Below are 24,517 nucleotides of genomic sequence, written 5' to 3'. Positions count from 1 at the left end.
ATGCAACCCCCCCCCCCCAAAATGAGTATCTCATTGGCCAAAAATAAACGCAAGACTACTTAATATCTGGAGATGTTTCAAATTTCCATTTCCTATCCTCATCATCCTGCCTGTGTTACGGAGAGGCCCTTTTTTGGCTGTAGTGGTTTATAATCATTTAGATCCCAGTATTCATTTTCCCAGGACAAATATGGCTCTGCAGTCAGACTGGACACGAGCCTCTCATCCTGATTCTCCCCTTTGTTCACAGTGAGTCTTCATTTCTAACCCATGGGAACACGATGAAAAGAAACACTATTCCTACACCTCTCATATGCACCTCCGAGGTGAGTACAGCCTTTCCCGTGTTGTGATACGCATCATGAGGTGGTGCTTTTAAACAAAGTCTTCCAACTTCTTTTTCTTAGCATGCTTCTTTTTTGAAACTTAGGGTGTTTTTTTGGTTGGCCATCTCCCAGTATCAAAAGAAAGGGAAAGGGTCAATGAGAAATCAGAAGCCTGAGACTGACAGTCCTCAGGGGCAATGGGTGGAGGCCAATGCTCCAGGTCAACCTGATTGACAGGGCAGCCAGATTAATGAGGGAGTCAGGAGGCCGGGGGTCCTGTCCTCTATGTGGCAGCTGCCTGGGCCAGAGCTAAGGAGATCTGGGGAGCAGGGCTGCGCCGGCCAGAGCCAGAGGGGCCGCCCAGGGAGCTGGAGGCAAAGCAGCAGCAGCGCTGAGGCAAAGTGGAGCTGGATCTGGAGCAGTCCAAAGCCAGGTGCAGTGAGCAGCTGGGGAGAGCGAGGCGAGACCCTGGGCAGCAGGCCTAGTGCAGGGAGATGCAACCAGGCAAGCGGCCTTGCAGGCCAGACTTGGAGGGTAATCATAACCCTGACGGGGGGGCTGATGCTGGGAAGAAGGGTCCTGCCACCTAGAGCCTGAAGGCTTGTGGCCACCGCCAGAGCAAGTGTCCAACCCGCAGCATCCCTGCAGCACAGCCAGGGCCTGGGACGTGTGAGGAACAGGCTGTGATCTGCCCTGACATTCTGGAGACGGCTGTTTCCCCGAGTGGGGTTATGTGTGTTCCTTTAACCTTTCCCATTTTTTCCTTGTTTTTTTAATTGGTTGCTCTTTAATAAATTATATTTGCCTTCAACTGTATGTAACGATCAGTGGATCAGGGAAGCATCCAGAGTGGAGAGAGCACCCCGGAGTGGGGACACCCTAGCCCCTGTCCTAAGTGACCACGACAGAGTGGTGGGTCGAGCCCCCCTGGAATCCTGGGCCCAGCCTTGTCGGGGTTATACAGGAGAGAGAAAGGGAAGGTCAGGCAGGTCTCTGGGTAAAAGGAGTTGGATTCTTTCGCTAGCCAATTCCACTGGGGTACTGTATAAGCCAGGAAAGTTCCCCACAATAGTGGGACCCTTCCCCCACTTACACTAGATTGAAGAGCCCATTATTCAACATTTGTTCCTCATGTAGCTATTTACAGACTGTAATCAAGTCACCCCATAATCTTCTCTTTGTTAAGCTAAATTGAGCTCTATGAGTCTGTCACTTTGGGTACATCTACATTGCAATAAAAACCCCGCAGCATCAAGTCTCAGAGCCCGGGTCAATTGACTTGAGCTCGTAGGTCTCAGGCTCTAAGGCTAAAAATTGCAGTGTACATGTTTGGGCTTGGGCTGGAGTTGGGCTCTGAGACCCTCCCCATCATGGGGATTCAGAGCCCAGGTTCCAGCCCAAGCCCAAATGTCTACACTGCACAGTCGGGGTCAGCTATTGGCCTTTTACTGCAGTGTAGACCTACCCTATAAGGCATGTTTTTCTAATCCTTTAATTGTTCTTTTGGCTCTTGTCTGAACCTTGTCCAAATTTATCAACATCTATCTTGAATTGGGGGTACCAGGTTAGAACTGGACACAGGATTCCAGCAGCAGTCACACCAAATACAGAGGTAAAATAACCTCTTTGCTCCTACTTGAGAGCCCCTGTTTATGTAACCCAGGATCACATTAGCTCTTTTGGTGGCTGTGTCACATGGGGAGCTCATGTTCAGCTGATTATCCACCACAACCCCCACATCTTTTTCAGAGGCCCTGCTTCCCATGAGACAGTCCCCCATCCTGTAATTATGGCCTACATTCTTGGTTCCTTGATGTATACATTTGTCATGACCCTGCGACTATAGAGTTCTCAGTTGACTAGTGCAACCTTGGTCCAACCCAACAGTTCACTACTAATCCAGTGAGCAGGACAGACCATGAAACCTTAAGTTAAATCAGCGAGGGCTTCCCTGGGCCTGATTGGAGGAGCACTGTGAATTCTGATTGGTCAGGCTTCCTATGTAAACCCAAAGAGAGGCACAGGAAGTTGTCAGCACAACAGGGCTCTCCCTGGCTGCTACATTGGACGCTGCCTCCTCACTTGACTCCTGAACCCCACTTTCCTGAACCTGGCCTCTGGCTCCGACCCTTGGCTGGACTCTGACTCTGGTTCTGACTCTTGGCTTGACTCCCAACTCCGACTGCTGTTCCAACCACTAGACCTTGCCACTTATGACTTGATCCCAACATTTATATTTAGCCATATTAAAGTGCATACTCTTTGTTTGCGCCCAATTTACCAAGTAATCCAGATGGCTCTGAATCAGTGTCTCATAGACTTGAAAGACAGAAGGAACCATCATGATCATCTAGTGACCTGTCCTCTTCATTGTTTACCATTCCCCTAATTTTTGTGTTACCTGCGAACTTTATCAGTGATCATCTTATGTTTTCTTCCTGGTTGTTGATAAAAATGTCAATTAGCGTAGGCCAAGGACTCATCCCTGTGGGACCCCACGGGAAACAAACCCACTTGATTACTATTGCCCCTTCACAATTACATTTTGAGATCTATCAGTTAGCCAGTTTTTAATACATTTATTGTGTGCCATGTTAATTTAATATTATTCTAGTTTTTTAATCATAATGTTGTGTGGTACCAAGTCCAATGCCGTATAAAAGTTTAAATATTGCATCCACACTATTACCTTTATCATCCAAACTCGTAATATCCATAAAAAAATCAAATTAATTTGACAGGATCTACTTTCCATAAACCCATGTTGATTTGCACTAATTACATTACCCTCCTTTAATTCTTTATTAAGCAAGTCCCATATCTGTCACTCCATTATCTTGTGCAGAATCGATGTCAGGCTGACGGACCTATAATTACCTGGGTCATCCTGTTTACCCTTTTTAAAAATTGGCAGAACATTAGATTTCTTCCAGTCTTTTGGAACTTCCCTAGTACTCCAAGACATATTAAAAACCAACACTGATGGGCCAGCAAGCTTCTCGGCCAGCTCTTTTAAAACTCTTGGATGCAAGTTATTTGAATCATCTGATATAAAAATGTCTAACTTCAGTAGCTTCTGTTTAATATCCTCCAGAGATACTAGTGGAACGGAAAGAGAGTTATCATCACATGGTGAGACTATATTATCTGTTTTTTCTTTGCATCAGCAAAGCCAAGGAAATATTTTTTTCTAGTGCTGATGGGTAACAACCTGTAGATCTGCACCTGCTGGAGTTTGATATCACCAATGATATGTGCGCAGCGGCTTCAGGAATGCCACAGAGTATTCCCAGCAGTGGCCAGGGGCGGCTCCAGGCATCAGCGCAGGAAGCGCATGCCTGGGGCGGCCAGCAGCAGGGGGCAGCGTGCCGGTCACCGTGAGGGCGGCAGTCAGGCAGCCTTCGGCGGCATGCCTGCAGAGGTCCGCCGGTCCTGTGGCTTTGGAGGCAATTTGGCGGCAGGTACCGGCAGATCACCCGTAGAAACGCCGCCGAATCTGCATGACCAACGGCCTCCCGCGGGCATGCTGCCGAAGGCCGCCTGACTGCCGTGCTTCGGGTGACAAAAAACATAGAGCCACCCCTGGCAGTGGCTAAGAGATTTGCATTTAGCAGAAGTCACAGACTTTTCATAAACTCTTATTAAAAAATTCCTCTGAATCAAGGGGACTAAAACTCAGCTCAGGTGCATAACCTGCGCTGATCCCATTGTTCTGGGAACTGTCTTTGCACATTCCAAATGTCATCCATTATTTTTAAGAAGTCCCGTTAGAAGGGTGGGAAAATTAAAGCAATCTTTGAACTAGATCTAGAGAGGCATATTTGTTCTTTTGTTTTATTTCACACTTCTACTAGCGTCTCAGGTGATCTCCCAACACGAGGGCTGGCAATCTTGTATTGTGACAAAACTGAGGCCTGTGGGTGAAATCTAAATATTTTAGTTAGAGATGGGCCTGAACCAAACACCCAGTATATCCTGGGTATCTTGGGCCAGATCCTCAGCTGGTGTAAATCAGAGTGGCTCCATTGACTTTGCTGATTTACACTAGCGGAGGGTTTGGCCCAGTATCTCTTGAAGATGTGTGTGCATCTAATTGTTGCTGTACGTATAGCATTGAATGCTAAAGGACATGGGGTCCCATTATAGAGCTGGTATGAAACATTGTCGAATCCCTAACACTCAGACCCCTAACAGTTCCCAGTCCTGAAATCATAGGCTCTCTTTAACCCTGCAAGCAACGATTGTGCATCAGAAAGTTTATTTCTTTGGACCAGGAGTAAAATCAGGAGATTTTACAGCCAGCAAGGAGCCAATATCTGACTGTGTGAGATGTGATAATAGCCGTGTCTTGAGATCCCACTGAGGGAGGAGGAATGCAAAAGATAAGAAGATTCTCCTTCCCCTCATCTCCACCCACCCCAAAGAAGTGCTGTCACAGATTTTGGAAACATTTCGGAGTCCACTTGTAAATGCAATGGATACAGTAGACAAAGAGTCCATTAGTACTGCATTGGCAAAGCCGTTCCATTTTAACCTGGATTTGAGCCCAGATTAAACCTTCACAGTCTGCTCCTGCTCCCGGATTTCCTTGTTTCTTGCTGTTACAGACCCATCAGGTAGTGAATGCACAGGACAAATCACTCACAGAGCAATTAGCTAAGAGCTCTTTACATGTTCGGGACAGGACACAGTGTCCCACCTGCCAAGGGGTGCTGTAGGGCTCTCACATGCCTTTGTGACCCTTGTATCCCACTGCTCTCCATTTATGGGGTTTATGCCGTCACTCTGTTCAGGTGTGGAGTCAGATCCACACAAGGTGTAGCAGGGCCTGGCTCTGTTGACTGCAGTGGAACTTGATCCATTTACACCAGTGGAGAATTTGGCCTCTGATGCATGAAAGGGTTTTGTGGTTTGGCAAGTGGGGAGACAAATAAACAGGGACGTAGTGTTTGATCACCGCAGCTTCCCCTCGCCAGGGGCTTCATCCAGCATTCCCCGGGCGCTCAGCACCCTCAGCGCCCATTGACTGCAGTGGGAGTTTAGGGGCTCAGCAAACTGCAGGGTCAAGCCCCATCCTCAGAGCCAAAAGAGAGAGACACAATCCAAATGTGACCCAGACTCATGCAGAACGTAATGCCCGTGGAGCGGGGGGGGAAGGTATACTGCTCCTTTAAGAGTGAGCGCTCAGCTGCCCTTGCAATTCTCTCTTCTCTGGGAGGATGCAGTAAGTGCTGGGAGGCTGGAGCTGGCCTGAGCACACCCCTCTTGTGCGGCTGCTGTATAAACTGCCTGACCAGTAGGAGGGGGCTGAGAGTTGCCCGTGGAAATTCTTGACCTGGCAGTCTGGTGTGCACGTTCCTAGGAGACTGTAAGGAGGTTGTGTCCAGGGAAGCCAGAGGCCTGGGAACCTGTTGGTGTTTGATGGTATGGTATTTGATGCAGGTGAGGTGGCAATAAAACAGGCTTTAAATCAACCCTCTTCTATCGCCCTCATCACTGCTGGTATCCGAATGAGGCAGAGGCGGAGAGTGCAGCCAGATTGGGGAAGTATTTAAAATTCCCCCGTGTCTCTAAAATCAAACAAAACAATGTTCACAGCCTGGGGGGCTGATCCTGCTCTCACTTAGCTAGGACGACTCCCCAGGCCTCAGTGGGGTAAACGAGGCAGATTCTGGAGCAGGGTGCGTAACTGACCATGGCGGTAGGGCCAGACGAATGAATGCATTTGAACTAAGGAACCGGCAAAAATTCTTGATTAAAAAGAAAGTAGTGTTCCAAAGGGGAATAGAGGAGTGAGGCTGGAAGCAACAAAAGCAGGGCCCACTGATAGGGTGAACAGATGGGATGCAGAAAATATCGGGACATATGGGGGGGAGGGGGTCCCGCTGGCGGAACAAAACAAAAACAGGAGTGCAAAATATCGGGAAAAATTGCGTCCCGACCAAACATCAGTCGGGACGCGGGACAAATGCCTAAAAATCGGGACAGTCCTGATTTTATCGGGATGTCTGGTCACCCTACCCACTGAGCCAGGGAGAGCTTTAAAAGTCCTATGTAAAACCTTTAAGATCAGTAAAATAGTGTGCTATTGATATGTATACAAACTACAAGCAGTTTGTTATTTATTTATCAGTAGTAGTACAGTAACACCTAGATGCCCCAAATAAAATTAGAGGCCCACTGTGCTAGGGGCTGTACATACGTGTAGTGAGAGACAGTCCAGGTCCTGAAGAACTTTCAGTAAAGAAGCCAGAGAGAGGATGGGAGGAGGAGAAGCAGAGAGGGGAAGGGACAGTGGGTCAGTGGTAGAACCAGAAATAGAACCCAGGTCTTCTGACTTCTGGTCCAGTGGATTGGGAGCCCCCTCTGTGATCCCCTTGGGAACTCAGGACCATAGATGGGCTCAGCTCAAAACCATGAATGTGAAACTGTCCCTGCCCCCGCCAGCTCCCCTGAACTTTGAGGAAGCTCAGATCTGGATTCAAACTTGGTGGAGTGGGCCCATCTCTGCTTAGAACTACCAGGGCTAGAGGGTAGGTTCTGGAGCATTGATGGGGTAGTGACTGGCTATTGTGAGGCTCAGACACTGGGTCACTCGTGTTTTTTTTTCTGGCACAAGGGCAGCAAATCTATCCGGCTGGACAGTAATTTGAAAGGTAACACAGACTAGTGGCTTGGGCCCTGGACTGGGATTTGGGACAGTTGGGTTCTGTTCTCAATTCAGCCCCTAACCCACTGTATGACCTAGGATGAGTCACCTCAGTTCTCTGTACTTCAGTTTCCCTTCCTCCCAGTTGTTTTTCTTCTCGGTTTATACTGTAAGCTGTTCAGGGTGGGATTGTCTCTTACTATGCGTGTGCTTCGCACAACTGCGCCCTGATCTCATGGATGACCTGATGTTAAGCCCATCTGCTCACAAGACAATCCTCTTCACGGATGGATGATTTTGTCATGGCAGAATCTCACCCCTCCAAGACTCTATCAGAATGAATCCCGTTTCGATCCACGCTGCCCCGGGCTCTCCAGTCCCCATAAATCATGTATTGACACCCTCCAGATCCTGAAACCCAGCATGGGAAATGATGGGAATGAAATCAACATCCTCTGCTGGGGAGCTATGGGAGCCAGGCCACCATTTTCACAGTATCTGGTTCACAATTTGTGCTATGCAGGCGAGGCAAAGGGAGTGAAAAGCAGTCACAGCTTGCCACTGTGGGCTGTCCTGATCTAGACGATCCCCAGTGGACATGGACCCCGCATAGCCAGCTCCTAGGCCTGTCACTGGGCAGCCAGCCCCAGTATAGTGCTGTATCAGGGCAGGGAGAGGAACTGGCCAAAGCATACTGCATGCTGCCAAGCCCCAGCTGGCAGATGGTCCCTTGGGGATGATTACCAGTTGGTGGAGTTTAGAACAGTCCCCAGGCTGCTCTAAATTCCCTCAGAGCCAGGCCTGGCACAGATCCAACTAGAAAGCCAAGGGATCAGAACGGCCCACCCGCTTTGCTCGGTGCAGCAGAGAATTAGAGCAATCGAGTGTATTAATGGTCTAAGCACAAATGCCCTAATTCTGGGCTGTGTCCTGGCCCCTTTCACCCCACTGACAGCATATAAGAGTTGTAAACCGGCCAGATCTTCCCACCAGGAAACACCTCAAGAGTGCGGAGTAGCATAGGGCATGCCCCTGGGATAGTATATGGTGCAGGGGCATGCCAGGGCTGTGTTGGGCTAGGGAGGGAAGGTGCTCTGGATAGTCTGGGAGGCCAGTGGATCCTTTAGGGGTTGTTTCATCCAGGGCAGATAGTAGGGCATTCCCTGGGGCTGCTTTCATGTATGCTGGGGGCCAAACTTGCCCACGGCATCCCCAGAACCTGGAGGTGAATGGTGGCCAGAAGACATCATGCTCTCTTCCTGCATGCTATGATAGTATCCACTTGGCCGAAGCCCAGAATGCAGGTTCCCATCTCACCGCAGTGCTGCAGGCCTGTTTTCCCTCAGAAGTGGCCTAACACATTTTTTCAGAGAACTAGGCACGTGCGTAGGTTAAATTGACAGCACCCCGCACACCCCAGCAGAGAGAGAGAGACTTGCCCTGGGAGCTCTGCCAGGACAACTGATCCATCCAAACCATGCTGCCCTGGGAAAGGCTGCCAGTCACTTACATAATCCCTTTGGTCTCTCTTAGGACAGTTTGTACTTTGATGTATTGTGTGTGTCTGGGTTATCTTATGTAAGAGAATCTCAGATGAGTCCATCCTGTTTAGACCAGTACTTTGCTGTGTGACCCCACAGAGACACAGCATGGAATATGGCTTATGGGGCTCAGCCCAGGTATCCCCATTTATGTATCCAACTCCCAACTGCTGGGGCGTTCGGTCTCCCCTCTCCCTGTTAATTGCTCCTGCCAGGGAGCAATTGTAGAAGACAAACATCTGTGGTGCATTAAAATTGGGACATTCAGGGCTAGATTCTCGTCTCAGTGACACCAGTGTACATCTGGACCGCAGTGGAGCTGGAGCGATATCCTGGTCCTATCAACATTAAGAAGAGTTTTCCCATTCATTTCAATGGCCCTTACTCTGGATTGACTCTGGTCAGCTCAGCTCAGAATCTGCCTGTCTGTGTCTCCTTGAAACCCCATTTTTTAAGCAGCGCTGGAAGAAGTGATGGTCAAACAGAAGTGGACCCAAGCTCATTGTCCTAAATGAAATCACTTTGGCTCACTCAGGCGGAGAATGTCTTGTGCCCCAAACCCTGGGAGCACTTGACTTGTTTCCTTGGGTCTGTTCTCTCTCCTCCCCACCCCGGCCCGTTGGTTCTCCACTGAAAAGGGCTAACCCCATCCCGGTTGCAGCAGGAAAAGCTTGGCTTGTTTGCATTTTGCAGTCCTGTTTGCCCATGTGGCTCACCTCCCCGACTCCCCTTCCAGCAGGAGGTCACTATAGATCAGTGGTGAGTGCCCGCGCTCGGCACCAGGGCACAGGAGTGAGAGCGATCACTATATTTATCACTCTCAGACGTGAAATGGGATCCCCCTTCTGTAACCCCCCCCTTCCTCATTTCTATAAGTGGCCGTTTGCAGCCCCCAAAAGACTCACCGGCTTCTGGTGGTAGATCTCACGCTGGCCTTCCGCACCTCCGGAGGTGGCCTTCATTTCCATGGCTTTGTGTAAAATGCAGAGAAATGGAACAATTAGTATCGGCAAAAGCCACGTCTGGGGTTAAGGGTACAAACTGCTCTCCGTACAGTACGTGCCACCCCAGTACAGTGAGCGCGCTCCCATCACTTATTCCAACTAACCAACAAAGAGAAGGGCACAGAAAGCCGTCTCAGCCCTTACATTAAATGCGAACGATGAGAGACCTCCGCTTATTCTCCGTGAGCAGGAGCAAGCGGGACCAGCTGGCACCTGCGGCTTTTTTGACTTCGCAACGAAGAGTTGGATGTTCAAGAGGGGATCAAAAAATAACTCTCTTTCATCAGAAGGCTGAGCTCATGCAACAGGAGCTTGGACAACACTTAAGGTTCTCTTCCACCGGTCCTAGGGTCATTTGCACTTACAATACAGTCAACCGCATGAGAATCCCCAATAAGATAACCACTTAGGAAGCAAGTCGCCGTCCCCTTGGTCTTTAGAGACTAGGAATCGCTTGATTAACAAATTAGCAGGCTGTGACTTAGAGGCTGAACATGTATGTCAATGTGTGCTTGTCAGTCATGGTGAGCCCTGGCTGAATGCTTGCAAAGCCTCTTCTGTGGCTGGGGGTTCTATATTTATCACTTTGAATCAAGAGGGGCTTCAGCTAGGACTCTGCAGTGTCAGTTTCCCGGACATATATAACTCCAAGAGTCAGTCCTGACCAGCTAGAGAAAATTGGAAGAAACAGCCAAGAATGCCAGGCAGCCCTATTGGGTTTCTAATTATGTCATGTGATCCCACTAGGCTAGCTAGATGAGCATGTTACTTTCAGTGCTGTATATTATCCCTGGTGATACATGAGATGGAAAATGGGGTGGGAGTGTGTGTCAGTGGTAGAGGATTGTGATTTGCACTATTTGGTGTTCTGTGGGTGTGTGAACGGGCACACTTGGGGACGGATTCCGCTCTTGGGTACACACTGATGTGAAAGTGGAGTGACTCCATTGTCAGGTGGGTTTACACTGGTATAAGAGATCAAAATGTGCCCTAAAGGGGCAGCACTGGGAAGATTTTGCCCCAACAGGCTTCCTATGCACCGGGCTGCCCATTTTGCACCACCCATAAAGTTGGTGTCTAATGCTCCCTGCTGTGTGCTGGCCCCGCGCCGCAGGCTGGTGTAGATGAGGAGAGCCATGGCCCACTTCCTCATCTCCCAGGGTTTGGGACAGTGATCAGAGCAAATGGGCCCCAGGACTGCTGTTGTGTGCTGACCCTGAGCAGCTGAGCCAGGCCTGTACATTCTCGACGATCTCTGTCCAGGTCTACTTTTAGCAATATTGGCAGTTTCTTCCTGTGCCGGTGCATGTCTCTGGGGGAGAAAGCCCCAACTCATTTCATGTCGGGGGAACTATTTCTTACCCAGGGCTTTAGGTGAAGTCTTTGAGGCAAATCCACTGACGGATCCAGCCTGTCACTGCTCTCTAGAATGTTATCTGTGTCTAGACTTTATGGGCCACGCAGCCCCACTCGAGCCAATGGGATCCCGGGACACTGTGGAAGGGGAAAACATTCTGACTTATTTCTAGCACTTTCTGCGGGCATGAGGAAACCACAAGTATTGCCCAAGGCCTTGGCAATGAGCCTCCAGCGGTGAAGGAACACGGACGCCAGGCTCCACCTGCTAGCGGAGCACATGGGCTCACAGCGCAGTGTTTGGAAGGGGACCTGGCTTTAGAACGCCCGAGTGGTTGGAGCAGTTTGGATCTGGGGTTTTGGTTCGGTCCCTTAGATAAGGAGAGGCCATCTACAGAATTCATATCCAGCGTGGGGGTTTTGGATACACAGGAATTCGGGGGTGTGGGCATGTGGGGGACCAGTTCATCTCCATCTCTTATTAATGAGACACTTTCCCCTCTTCTGGATACATTCTTTGGCTTTTCATCGCAGCTAGAACCTCCAGCGCTCTCCAGCCCAGCCTGACTCCTCACAGGCAGCGATGGGGCTTATCTGTGCTTCAGAGTCAGGCTTTGCATGGCTTGGTTTTCAGCCGTTCGACAGGCGCGGCAATCACCTATCAGTCTGCTCTTAACAGCCCATCCCTTGATCTGAGAACAAGGGGCTGGTACATATAAGAATTGCTGAAAGGGAAAATGATGTTGCCCAGCTGATAGCCTCTGAAGTTCGCTGCCCCAGGAAGCCTCTGGGCCATGTTCTGCCCTGGTGTAATCATCGACTTCAAGAGAGTTGCATTTGCTTACATGCAGCTGAATATGGCCTGCGCTCAGTGGCTGAATTTTCAACATGTCTGGGGGCCTGTCTCACAATCTCTCATGCCTGTTGTACCCTGGGGTGGCCCAGGGCCTCAGTTGGTGTCAAGGGCTGTGGCTACACTGACTTCAGTGGTGCCACCTTGATTGACACCAGTTGAGGATCTGGCCCTTTGCCATCAGTGGAGTTCATCTCATTCTTGGGGCACCAACCGATCCCCTGCAGGCCATTATACTGGCCTGCATAAATGTCTGGGTGGTATGTAGGAGAGGAGGGATGCTCTGAGGTCTCAGGTTCTGACCCGTCTCAGAGGCCGGGAAGCAGAGTATTGTTTCAAAGCTCTGATAAGCCGATGTGACAAATCCTTTTGTTCTGATCTGCTTTTGTAATTGTCTCTGGGGGGGTGTTTTGCCAATGACAGGTGCACATGCATCTGGTTACTTTCCTTTATCGTTGTGCATTGAATAATCCCACTCCGCTGCAGGATGGACAGAAGGAGAAAGAGGAAGAGAATATTTTGTCTGATCTCCGCACAGAGACAAACACAGCCCCTCCCTGGTGACGCTGGGTGATTTTCCCATGACAGTTGCTCCTGTTCATTTTCCATTTCTGGGTTGCTGTTTCAACAAAACCCAGCCAATACTCGCAGCTGAAGCATTACATATTTTCAACGCAGCTGAGAAAAGAAAGCCCAGCTCAGGGTTAAATAAACATCTCCTGGGTGCAGTCAGACAGTGAGGAGGGACGCAGAGTGGCTGTTCTGAGAAAGGAAGGCAGGGTCTTTCTGGGCCAAAACACTATGGCAGTGGCAGGTCCAGGCCCTCCACTTGAACAAGTGCCTCTGGCTTCCCTTACTTTCTGGGCATCCTTCTCGGGCAAGAAATAAAGTTATAGATAGCCAGCGGCGATGGCTGAGCAGCTCAAGCTCCCGGGGGTCGGTTTCCAGCAGCAGTGAGCGCCCAGTGAAGTCAATAGCAGCTGGGGGTGCTCAACACCTCTGGAAACGGGTCCCAAAAGCCGAGCCCTGCAGTGCAAGGCTTTCCCGTTCAGTGGGCATTCTCAGTGAACCTTGGGAAGGGTCCTGCAAAATCCTCAGTGTTTCTGAAGTGCTGAGTTCCCCTCTGCTGTGCACAACCCAAGCAGGGCTTCTGCTAGCCGCCAGGAGCCGAGAGTCTGAACAACTGTGGCCCTCAGGGAGGGATTTGCCCGAGTGAATATTGCTGAATCAGGCCCCAGGTGGTGGCTGTAGCCCTATGTGTCCTTCTACTTCCCAGGACATCCAGCCTGCCTGCTAAAGCACCCTCCCCAATCCTCCATCTCTGGCCCCAGCTACCCTAGAGAGAGTGAATTTCCCAACTGTCTCCTCCATTCTGTGCTTGGAAAGTTGCCCTTTGGCTCCCTCTCCTGGCTTCCCAGTCTAAATGTGTGTGTGTGGGAGGGGGCGGGTAATGGAGCTGGGGGGGCAGGGGCAGTGTCGGAGAAGTCAGCGGGAGAAAGGGCCAGGATGAGGGGCAGGATGCGGCCTACCTCCCATGTGTTACTTTGCCCTGCGACCCACAAACCCTGGGGCCAGCCCTGCTCTTACATTGCCTGTTCGGGAGAAGCACAAAAACTCACCATGTTCGAGGCACAAGGGGCCCTTATTTTATCCATTGCTGACCCTGCACTCCCTGTTGTCCCCGTGTGGTATTCTGTTACACCCAGCCTGGCCTTTCGCTAGTAGGTGGGGCCGAGCCATTCTCCCCGCGGTCCGGTTCATCTGAGGGGAACAGTTCCCCTCACCAGAAGGTTGGCATGTGTTAATGTTCATTGGAAGACTCTGACCTTTGCATTTTGTAACTTTTCGAGCACCAGCTTTCTCTCTTCACTCAGGAGAAGCTGCACATTAGGAACAGATCCAATTCATGTATTTTCCGAGACAGCAATGGGATTTATTTCTTTTCACTGGCTGAAATACACGTTGTCTCCAAAATAAGTACATGCTTTGCACTTTCATCTGAGATGTCGAAGTGTTTTACAAGCAATTATTAAACCTCTTGGGGAGACGTCGTTATCCCTGTTTTACAGATGCCATCTGAGATACAGAGAGGTTAAAGGACTTGATGGCATAATGAGTCAGTGGTAAAATTCAGAATGAGATACTTAAATTGAATTTAATTAGCTTATCCAGGAGAGGGGAAAGAGGTGACTTGTTCACAGTTCCTACCTGGAGAGAAGATTTTTGCTAGTACGGGGTTCTTTATAATCTAGCAGAGATAGAACAAGATCCATTAGAAAAAAGCTTTTTAATAGTGAGTGTAATAAGCCATTGGCACAACTCAAATAGGGATGTGGTGCATGGTCTGTTACTTGCAGTTTTTAAATCAAGGCTGGATCTCTTTTGAGCAATTAGGGGATAAAAGTTTCAAAAGTGACTAAGTGACTTAGGAGCCTAAATAATATTTTCAAGTCACTTAGGAGCCTATGTCTCATTGAAAGTCAAGGGGACGTTGGTCAGGTCTAGACTAGGAGTCCTTACCCAGTGTAGGTAGACCAAATACTGTACTGCCAAAGCGCTCCTCGTGTGGGTGCAGTTTATCTTCCCTGGTGCCCTGCGCCAAAGCACAGTTTTGCCGATAGAACTGCATCGACACTAGGGGTCTCTGCCAGAGCAGCTGTGTTAGGCAGGCATCACACCTCCTCAGACCCCAACCAACAGCGCTCTGCTGGCAGAAGTCTGTAGTGTAGACCTGGCCTTAGGCTCCTAAGGGCTTAAGTAGCTTTTGAAAATGGGCCTTGGCCAGGTTTACACTACAAAGTTTTGCTGCTGTAGCTATGTCGGTTAGGACTGTGGAAAAATCACCCCCAGCGGACACAGCTATGCCGGCAACACCTCCCTGGTAGACGTGGTTTGTATCAGGGAGGTGGTTGAACTATACTCCTTTTGCCAGTATAAGCTGCGTCTCCACTAGGGTCTTTGCCACTATACCTGAATAGATGTATAGCTCTACCAGTATAACTCTACCTGCAAAGCCTCTGTAATGTAGACTAGCCCTTAGGCTCTGAAGTCACAAAGGGTATGTCTACTTGTTAAAAAATGACCTGTGACAGCAAGTCTCAGAGCCTGGGTCAACTGAACAGGGCTCGCGGGGCTCACACTTCTGGACTAGCAGTGTAGCCATTCAGGCTTGGTCTGGAGCACAGGCTCGGAGACCCACCCCCAGGTTTCAGAGCCCACGCTCCAGCCTGAGTGGGAATGTCTGCACTGCTGTTTTAACCTTGTAATGTGAGCCCAAATTAGTTGACGCAGGCTCTTGGACTCACAGCCATGGGTCTTTTTCTGCAATGTACCCTAAGGACTTTTGAAAACTTTACCCCTAGTCTACCTCAACCAGAAGATACAGACTTGATGCAGCAATTCCTGGGTGAGGTTCTGTGTCTAGTGTTATGCAGGAGGCCAGATTAGAGCATCATAGTGCTCCCTTCTGGCCTTAACATATATGAATGGATCTCCTGACTCCCAGTCTTGTGCCTTAGCCATTAGACCAGGGATCTCAAACTCAAATCACCTTGAGAGCCACATGAGGACTAGTATATTGGCCCGAGGGCCGCATCACTGAAACCTTTTCATACAACGATACAAAAGTATAGTCAAAAATGAAGAGTAATATAGTATGCTATTAAAAGTCGATGTATTCACTTTTTAAAAACTAATGTGAAGAGGGGTTTTAATAAAATATAAATACCTGTAACTATTCCTTATGTGGTCAGTAACACTGATGATGATCTACACTAACAGTCTATCAACATAGCTGTAATGGCAGGAACTCTTTAAAGTAACTATTCATACAAAATACGTTGCCACTTCTAACAAACATTCTTCCCAACTACTCACAGCAAAGAACCATACATGCTGAACTTCATACCTCAGACTGCTCGTCTAGTCCATGAGGCCCCGCCCCTTCCCCGCCCCCATTCCAACTCCTTCCACAAAGTCCTCGCCCCAACTCTGCCCCCTCCCTGCCCCTCTTCCAACCCCTTCCCCAAATCCCCGCCCCGGCCCCGCCTCTTCTCCGCCCCCTCCCCTGAGCGCCCTTTACACTCTGGTGGTAGGGGCCAGAGCTGATGTAAATTGTCAGAGATCCATTGATGTGCATAGAACTATGATGATTCCCACCAGCTGAGCACCATTTGGGAGAAGTCCATTTATTTCATTGGGGTTCTGCACAGTGCGTAAATTTCAGTTCATGAGTAAATTTTTGCAGGATCATGCTTTGATTATGAAAATGACATGGCGGGGGGGAAAGGTGGGATGAACCAGCTGCTTCCTTATTTTATGACATTCTCATACATGTGTGTGATCTAAGTCAACAAGTACAGGGCTTAGCTGGGTATTGAGAACTTTTTATCGCATGGTGGAATGCTATACTTGTTTTATTTTAGTCAATGCCTGATAAACACATCAAAATAGGTTCAGCCTACATGTAGTGTATTAGGAATTGTACAGGTTGCTTATAAAAAAGTTTTAAAAATCAATGTATCTTTAGAGTAGTGCAAGAATATACTGTGTTTTCATAAGCAATTTTATAGGCTATGTCTACATTTAAAATGCTACAGCAGCATAGATACGTCAGTGTAGATACTCACTACAGTGATGGGAGGGGTTCTATCATGACTGTAGTTAATCCACCTCCCTGAGAGGAGGCAGCTAGGATGATGGAAGAATTCTTCTGTTGACCTAGCACTGCTGGGTGTTAGGTTGGCATAGCTACATCTCTCAGGGGTATGGATTTGATGCGGCTGTGAGTTTCCAGTGTAGACCAGCCCATAATGTAACCTAGTAATGTGAGTGCCTCAATGTTTCATTTAAAGGGGAAAACACATGTTTTAAAACACAGCACACTCCTGTAGAATGTTTAAAAATTGAACCTCACTGCCTGCCAAAGTTGTTACGGCCCAATCCTGCCAGGTGCTGAACATCCTTGATTCACATGGACTTTAATGGGAGTTGAGGGAACTCTGCACCTGGCTGGATCAAGGTTACCTTGCAGGAAACCAATGCTCTGTCCATCCTGACTTCTGAAGCCAAACACTCACACAGCTAATTGTGGGATGTGTAGGTAAGACATCCCTAATACGAGAGTAAGATGAATACTATTCAATAATGTCATCCCATGCACTGTACTTTAAGTTTATGGGGCTGGATGCGCTGCATCCAAGGGTGCTAAAGGAGTTGGCGGATGTGATTGCAGAGCCACTGGCTATTATCTTTGAAAACTCATGGCGATCCGGGGAGGTCCCGGATGACAGGAAACAGGGCCGGCTCTAACTTTTTTGCCGCCCCAAGCAAAAAAAAAGAACGCCGCCCCACCGTAACACCCCCCCGCGAGTGCTGCGCCGCCCGAAGCCCTGCTCCCCCGAGCGCCGCGCCACCCAAAGCCCCACCCCCCTGAGCGCTGCGCTGCACAAGCCCCTGCCCCGAGCACTGTACCGGCTGAAGCCCCCCCTCCGAGCGCCGCCCAGTGGAAACAAAAAACAAACAAAAAAAACCCTCTAGCACTGCCCCGCCGAACCAAAAATAAATAAATAAATAAAAAACCTGAGCGCCGCCCCGCCCCAAGGTGCTGGCCCAAGCATGTGCTTGGTCGGCTGGTGCCTGGAGCCGGCCCTGACTGGAAAAAGGCTAATGTAGTGCCCATCTTTAAAAAAGGGAAGGAGGATCCGGAGAACTACAGGCCAGTCAGCCTCACCTCAGTTCCTGGAAAAATCATGGAGCAGGTCCTCAAGGAATCAATTCTAAAACACTTAGAGGAGAGGAAAGTGATCAGGAACAGTCAGCATGGATTCACCAAGGGCAAGTCATGCCTGACTAACCTAATTGCCTTCTATGAGGAGATAACTGGATCTGTGAATGAGGGGAAAGCAGTGGATATGTTATTCCTTGACTTTAGCAAAGCTTTTGATACAGTCTCCCACAGTATTCTTGCCAGCAAGTTAAAGAAGTATGGGCTGGATGAATGGACTATAAGGTGGATAGAAAGCTGGCTAGATCGTCAGGCTCAACGGGTAGTGATCAATGGCTCCATGTCTAGTTGGCAGCCAGTATCAAGCAGAGTGCCCCAAGGGTCGGTCCTGGGGCCGGTTTTGGAGGATGGCGTGGACTGCACCCTCAGCAACTTTGCAGATGACTCTAAACTGGGAGGAGTGGTAGATACGCTGGAGGGTAGGGATAGCATACAGAGGGACCTAGACAAATTAGAGGATTGAGCCAAAAGAAATCTGATGAGGTTCAACAAGGACAAGTGCAGAGTCCTGCATTTAGGACGGAAGAATCCCATGCACTGCTACAGACTATGGACCAAATGGCTAGGCAGCAGTTCTGCAGAAAAGGACCTAGGGGTTACAGTGGACGAGAAGCTGGATATGAGTCGACAATGTGCCCTGGTTGCCAAGAAGGTTAATGGCATTTTGGGCTGTATAAGTAGGGGCATTGCCAGCAGATCGAGGGACGTGATCATTCCCCTCTATTCGACATTGGTGAGGCCTCATCTGGAGTACTGTGTCCAGTTTTGGGCCCCACACTACAAGAAGGATGTGGAAAAATTGGAAAGAGTCCAGCGGAGGGCAACAAAAATGATTAGGGGGCTGGAGCACATGACTTATGAGAAGAGGCTGAGGGAACTGGGATTGTTTAGTCTGCAGAAGAGAAGAATGAGGGGGGATTTGATAATTGCTTTCAACTACCTGAAAGGGGGTTCCAAAGAGGATAGATCTAGACTGTTCTCAGTGGTACCAGATGACAGAACAAGGAGTAATGGTCTCAAGTTGCAGTGGGGAAGGTTTAGATTGGATATTAGGAAAAAAATTTTCACTGGGAGGGTGGTGAAGCACTGGAATGGGTTACCTAGGGAGGTGGTGGAATCTCCTTCCTAAGAGGTTTTTAAGGTCAGGCTTGACAAAGCCTTGGCTGGGACGATTTAGCTGGAAATTGGTCCTGCTTTGAGCAGAGGGTTGGACTAGATGACCTCCTGAGGTCCCTTCCAACCCTGATATTCTATGATTCTAACCACAGTGCAATTCAAAATGCAGTGCAGTGGATTGCTTCTCTAACAGGGTAGGGCTTGCAGCTCAGTGTAGATCGATTAAAAACCTTCCCAGGGTCAAGAAATCTAATTGCAAAGAACTAGATGATGCACATGTGATAGATGGTATTTTACTTGAATAGGCTCAATCTCCGGTGGGATTTGCAGAAGAATATTACATTGCACTCTGCAATTATTTGCCTGACATTAGTAATAGAGTCACACAAAACAACCATCACTTTTTTGCAATTCTATTTTTCTCCTGTGCATTCCCCACACTGCAGTGACGGAGGGGTTTCTGCCTTTGCATTGTTTATCATCTAGAGAAGAATAGGCAATTCTTACATAAATTCCTTCCTGATTAAAATCCAATTAATCAGATCCTCCAGTTCACATCAAATAACCTTCAGTGGTAGCAACTGAAAGTGGTACTGTCAGGTCTGCAACCAGTGGAGTAATTTTGCCCACAAAGTTTGGGGAGGAATAAATATCTCTCCAAGTACCATGGGGCCCCACCCCCATCAGGCTCCCAGCAGTATCGGTCCCTTCTCATCCAACACACACTTAGGACCTAATCCAAAATCCACTGAGGCTCAAGGAAAGACTCCCTACTAACTCCAGTGGGCTTTAGATCACACCCTTACTGTGGTCTCCTCCAGGCTCCCCCCCCATATGAGGATATAATGCTTGTTCCACCCCCCGCCAGTCCTGTTATCCCACCTGATTCTTACTATTCCTATTTACTGTCTCTATTGCCAGAGCACCTCAGAGCCCCCGTCCTAGACCCAGACCCCATTGTGCCAGATGCTGGACAAAGAAACAGCCAGTCCATTGTTCTCCCTCCACGCCCACGTCATGCCCAAGGTCTCAGTGTCCGTGGCTGGGTTGGACAACAGCCTCCAGCTCTGGTCTCCTCTCTGTGCCCCCAGCCCCAGTGTGACCCTTCTCCTGTGCTCTCTGTTGCAGCGCCTGGACCTGTTGGTGCGAGAATGGCAGCTCTCTGGAGCCTACGGCGCGGACGCGGGGCAGGAGTATCTTGGAGAAATCACACAGGTAATAATCACATACCACGTGTGTTCATGGAAACAGCAAACTTTGGGGCGAAGCTGAACGTTTCCACAGCGGGTCTGATTCCCTGCTGACGGCCACAAATGTTGCTTTGACTCCCGCAGGACCTGGAGGTCTCTGCTGAGCAGCCCCTGGTGTTGGAAGCCCTGAGGGCGAGCAGCACCCAGTGCTATCTATTGCCCCACCCTGGCACTCAGTTCACCAGGAGCAGGGCAGGGACGCCAGATGGTAAGAGACCCTCATCTTCTCCCCTCACCCCCTGCTCTGCTCCCCCAGTCCCCACCCCCTCCTGCACTGCCCCCACCCTCTTCCCTGCCCCCATCCCCACCCTCTCTCCTCTGCTGCCCCTTTCTTCCCCTCTTGCGCTTCCCCCACCCCAAAATCCCAGTGCCCAGCTCACCCCCCTTGACTTAGAATTGACTCTACTGCCCACTGCACAGGGGCACTCGCTGGGTCACAGCATCTGTGTGGGAGGGGAGAGGGACTTTGGGGGGGGTCACCGCTGGAATCCTGGTCTGCTAGGGGAACGCTGCTGGTGTCCCCCTTTTGGGTCTTCATGGGTCCCCTGGCACCACCCAGTGGAGACTGCTGTCTCCCCACTGCAGCCTCTCCTTGCCCCCTCATGCCTCTCCCCCATTTTCCCCCAGGCAGTGGGGTGGGGGGTGTTAAGCAGCTGTTGCCCAGAGATGGAATCTCATTTCCTGTGGCACAAACTAGCCCACCCAATCACATTTAACGTGTGTCCTACCCTGGACACCTGGATCCCTCCCGGATGCCTGGGTCCTTTTCCCCTCTGCAGACATGGACGAGGATTTCCGGCAGTGCCTGTGTGAGTACGTCACCAGTGTGGTGCACTCAGCAGGGACACACGTCCGGACGGACCGAGCCGGGCAGGTGCTGACAGGGGCTCAGCTGGCTGCCAGGATCAAGGTAGGAGAGTGGGGGCTGTTAAAGGGGGGGGGCTGGATGGGAGACAGCAAAATGGGCCGCAAGGCGGGGACAGGGATTCAATACGGGGTGCCATTCTGCAGGGAGCGGGGCAGGGTGCTCAGTAGGGGGCGCTGGGCTGCAGGGAGCGGGAAGGGGCTCAGCGTGGGGAAAGGGGCTGAGCTGTCCCTGATCCCAGTTCTCCCGGGCGTTATTCCCTGCAGGGCGTCTCCTGATATCGGAAGACCCAACGCTACGACTTCTCCTCACCCATGAAGGTACCAGGTCAACCCTCCCTCCGCCTCTCTCTTTCCAGCCTGGATTTGCGGGGGGGGGGGACTGGTTCTATTGACCCCAACCCCAGGTCCTCCTGACATTGGCCAATCACACTAGCCCAGAAGGGGGCACCACAACAACTCCACCAAATGTCCTGATCGAGGACTCCTAGCACCCAAGAGATAAGGGGACCTGCAGGAAGCCCTGCCAGAGAACCAGCCCCTCCACTGGGGTGGCAGCAACGTGGTCATGGCTATGGGGTCGAGGTGCTGCCCTCTGGCTCTATTGAAATGTGGGGGGTTGGGGACCAGTTCGGAGGTGATAGCGAGGAGCAGGTCCTGTACGAATGTGGGGAAGGTGGTGACTGTGGGGGGGCTCCCAGTTCAGAGATGGGCCCATCCCATCAGCACTCCCAACCCCGTTCCCTCTCCCCACACAGATGGCTGAGGCGTTTGCAGTGATGAGACAGGAGTTAAACAGGAGAGTAGTAGAAGTCACCAGGAGGGAATATGACCAATTTGTGCAGGAGCTGGTGAGTGCAGAGGGGCTGCGGATTGGGAGTGAGGGGCACCAGCATCCCTGGTGGGAGGCAAGGCTGAGGTAGCAGGGGGCTGTGGATCGGGAGTGAGGGGGCTGCGGGTGTGTGAGGAGGCGGCGCCCCCTGTGGCTGGGTAACGCTAGTGCTCGTCCCTAATGGCCGATCACTCCCTCATCCCGGCAGGAGCGTGACCACCAGAGCATGAGCAGCTGCCTGAGGGTGAAGCCCCTGGAGATGCAGCGACGCCTGGAGGGGAAACGCCAGGAGCTGCTGAAACGCTGCCGGGGGGAGCTGCGGGGCGAGGACCCCCAGAAACAGGCGGCCCTGGAGGAGCTGAAGAAGGAGCTGGACAAGCAGATGGCGGAGTTCCTGCCGCGATATGAACAGCGCTTTACAGTGAAGAAGGCCGAGTGGTTGGGCCTGTACATTGGGGGGCGGAGGGGGCGTTCTGGCAGTGGTGGGTGCAGGTATCGGAGTAGGCATCAGGGCGGGTGCAGCTCTAGTGGGGCTGGAGGAAGCAGTGGCCATTGGGATTGGGGCCGGGGTCTTTGGCCTGATTGGGGGGGTTGGGCACTGGCCGTGGGCCTGGTTTGGACAGAAGATGGCCCAGAACAAGACAGGCACCAACACCCCAAGTCAGGGGAATGAGCAGGAGAGGAGGGCAGGGTGTTCAGATCAGGAGCCCCTTCTGTGGAGGGACACACAGCGGGAAGGAACCATCACACCTCACTCGGGTAAAGGGTCTGTCCCAGCCCTCAGCACTGGGAACTTCTGTATGCAAGGGGATAGATAGGTAGATAGATAGATAGATGGGGCGTGTGGGGATAGATAGATAGATTAGATAGATGAGGGGGTGGATGGGGGTAGATAGATAGATAGATAGATTAGATAGAGGTGGTGTATTGGGAAGAATGGGGAGAAGGTGAGTGTCCAAAAGGACACATAGGTTGATTGATTTACAGCGGGGTCACCGAGATCAGAATCCAGCCCTGACCCCAGCGACGTCAGTCAATAAATAACCCGGTCCTGGCTCCTGCGCCCCGAGCTACCCCCTGCATCGCTCAGTGATTTGAAAGCAATACAAAGGGGTTAGGGAGGTCTGAAAGCCGAAATCCCATCCGACAGTTTTCAGTTCATTCTCACCCCAGGTCCACCCGCCATTGGCCAATTGCACTAGGGGGCCAGGAGGGGGCACCACAAAGGGGGCACCACAAAGGGGGCACCAGTGGGGGGGTGACAGCAGCAAGCAGGGTCCTGGAGGAATTAGGAGAAGGTGGTGAGTGGGGGAAGGGGGGCTCCCAGTTCAGAGGGGATCCCATCCCCACCCCTACCCTTTTCCCTCTCCCACCACAGATGGCGGAGTTGGCAGAGATGAGAGAGAAGGCAAACAGAGGAGCAGTAGAAGCTGCCAGGAGGGAATATGGACTATTTGTGAAGCAGCTGGTGAGTGCAGAGGGGCTGCGGGTCGGGAGTGAGGGGCACCGACGGGACTGACGGGGGGCAGGGCTGGGCTAGCAGGGGGCTGTAGGTTGGAGTTGAGGGGCTACAGGTATGTGAGGCAGAAGTTCCCCCTGTGGCTGGGTAATGCTAGTTCCTGTCCCTCATGGACGATCTCGCCCCCCTCCCGGCAGGACCGTGGCCACCAGAGCATGAGCAGCTGCCTGAGAGTGAAGCCCCTGGAGATGAAGCGACGCCAGGAGGGGAAACGCCAGGAGCTGCTGGAACGCTGCCGGGGGGAGCTGCGGGGCGAGGACCCCCAGAAACAGGCAGTCCTGGAGCAGCTGAAGCAGGAGCTGGACAAGCAGATGGACGAGTTCCTGTCGGCCTACGGGCAGCGCTTTAAAGTGAAGAAGGCCAAGTGCTTGGGCCTGTATATTGGGCCATCGCCAGCTGCCAGTGCATGCCGGGCACGGGCTCGCCCCCACTGGCCCGCGCACCTGCCAATCAGCAAACGGCTCCGGCCCATTGGCTGCCGCTTCAGGAGGTGGGACGGGGGAAGCAAGAGATTCTGGGACTTGTAGTTTTATGTACCCAGTGGAGGAGAAGGGGGAGCTGTGGCGCTTATGGGGGGGGTCTAGTGGTTGGACCAGAGCCCTGGGGTAGCAGGGGGCTCCGGGGGCTATTTAAAGTACCGGGGCTCCAGCTACCTCTGCTGCCTTGGTCCTCTAAATAGCCGCGAGAGCCCCGCAGCTTCCCCAGGGCTCCGGCAGCTATTTAAAGGGCCAAGGTGGTAGAAGCAGGGGGGCCCCTGCCCTACCTGCAGCCAGCCCCTGCTGCACCCCCTGCCCTGCCTCCAGCCCCGTACCCCCTGCCCCCACCAGCCCGTCTCCAGCCAGCCTCTGCCTGCAGCCAGCCCCGCACCCAATGCCTGCAGCCAGCCCCTGCTGCACCCCCTGCCCTGCCTCCAGCCCCGCATCCCCTGCCTGCAGCCAGCCCCTGCTGCACCCCCTGCCCGCACCAGCCCTGCACCCCCTGTCTGCAGCCAGCCCCTGTCTCCAGCCAGCCCCGCACCCCCTACCTGCAGCCAGCCCCTGCAGCACCCCCTGCCCTGCCTCCAGCCCCGCACCCCCTGCCCCAGCCAGCCCCTGCCTGCAGCCAGCCCTCTCTTGCTATCATTTAATGAAGACTAGATGCCTTTCTGGAATGTGTTTGCCCCCCAAAGTAGCTATGGTGTCATACAGGAGGCCTGTGACATGCAGGGGGTCAGATTAGATGCTCTAATGGTCTCTTCTGGCCATCAAGTCTACTAATTTCTGAAAAACTGAGTGCAGCATTGGGAGCAGCGTCTGAGGTTTTACTGTCTAGTCGGCTTGCTTCCTAGAATGAACACTCCTTGAGTGGGGTGATCCACAGGGAGTAGCTCAAAGCTCCCAGGTGCCTGGCCAGGGGCAGGACATTAGCACAGCAAGGGAGAGG

At 51.4% G+C, this 24,517-nt stretch overlaps 2 protein-coding genes across 5 annotated transcripts in view; one reads left to right on the top strand and one right to left on the bottom strand.

Moving 5' to 3' along the window:
* The window catches only part of ATP1B4 (ATPase Na+/K+ transporting family member beta 4), a 31,975-nt gene extending 18,589 nt beyond the window's left edge, over nt 1–13,386 (bottom strand). Inside the window, exons 1-2 of one of the 4 annotated variants that reach the window (XM_054039073.1) lie at nt 13,349–13,386; nt 9,422–9,486 (exon numbers count right to left, since the gene is read on the bottom strand). In XM_054039073.1, coding sequence (XP_053895048.1) covers nt 9,422–9,484 — 63 coding nt within the window. In that variant the 5' untranslated portion in view covers nt 9,485–9,486; nt 13,349–13,386. Of the gene's footprint in view, nt 1–9,421; nt 9,487–9,624; nt 9,644–9,664; nt 9,979–13,348 lie in introns of those variants that run through there. The other 3 variants (XM_054039071.1, XM_054039075.1, XM_054039072.1) reach the window with 3 other exon arrangements.
* LOC128842851 (RING finger protein 112-like) lies at nt 13–21,548 on the top strand. The gene is made up of 6 exons (XM_054039076.1): nt 13–326; nt 19,759–19,845; nt 19,965–20,088; nt 20,660–20,790; nt 21,012–21,065; nt 21,503–21,548. Exons 1-5 carry the CDS (start codon nt 282–284, stop codon nt 21,021–21,023), a joined length of 399 nt encoding a protein of 132 aa, XP_053895051.1. The 5' UTR covers nt 13–281; the 3' UTR covers nt 21,024–21,065; nt 21,503–21,548.
* Nucleotides 21,549–24,517: the final 2,969 nt, after the last annotated feature.

The sequence above is a fragment of the Malaclemys terrapin genome, chromosome 9 (genome assembly GCF_027887155.1).
Source record: "Malaclemys terrapin pileata isolate rMalTer1 chromosome 9, rMalTer1.hap1, whole genome shotgun sequence".
In the NCBI taxonomy this organism is placed as follows: domain Eukaryota; kingdom Metazoa; phylum Chordata; order Testudines; family Emydidae; genus Malaclemys; species Malaclemys terrapin.
The sequence above is the reverse complement of the archived record's forward strand: the minus strand, read 5'-3'. Positions and strand labels throughout refer to the sequence as shown.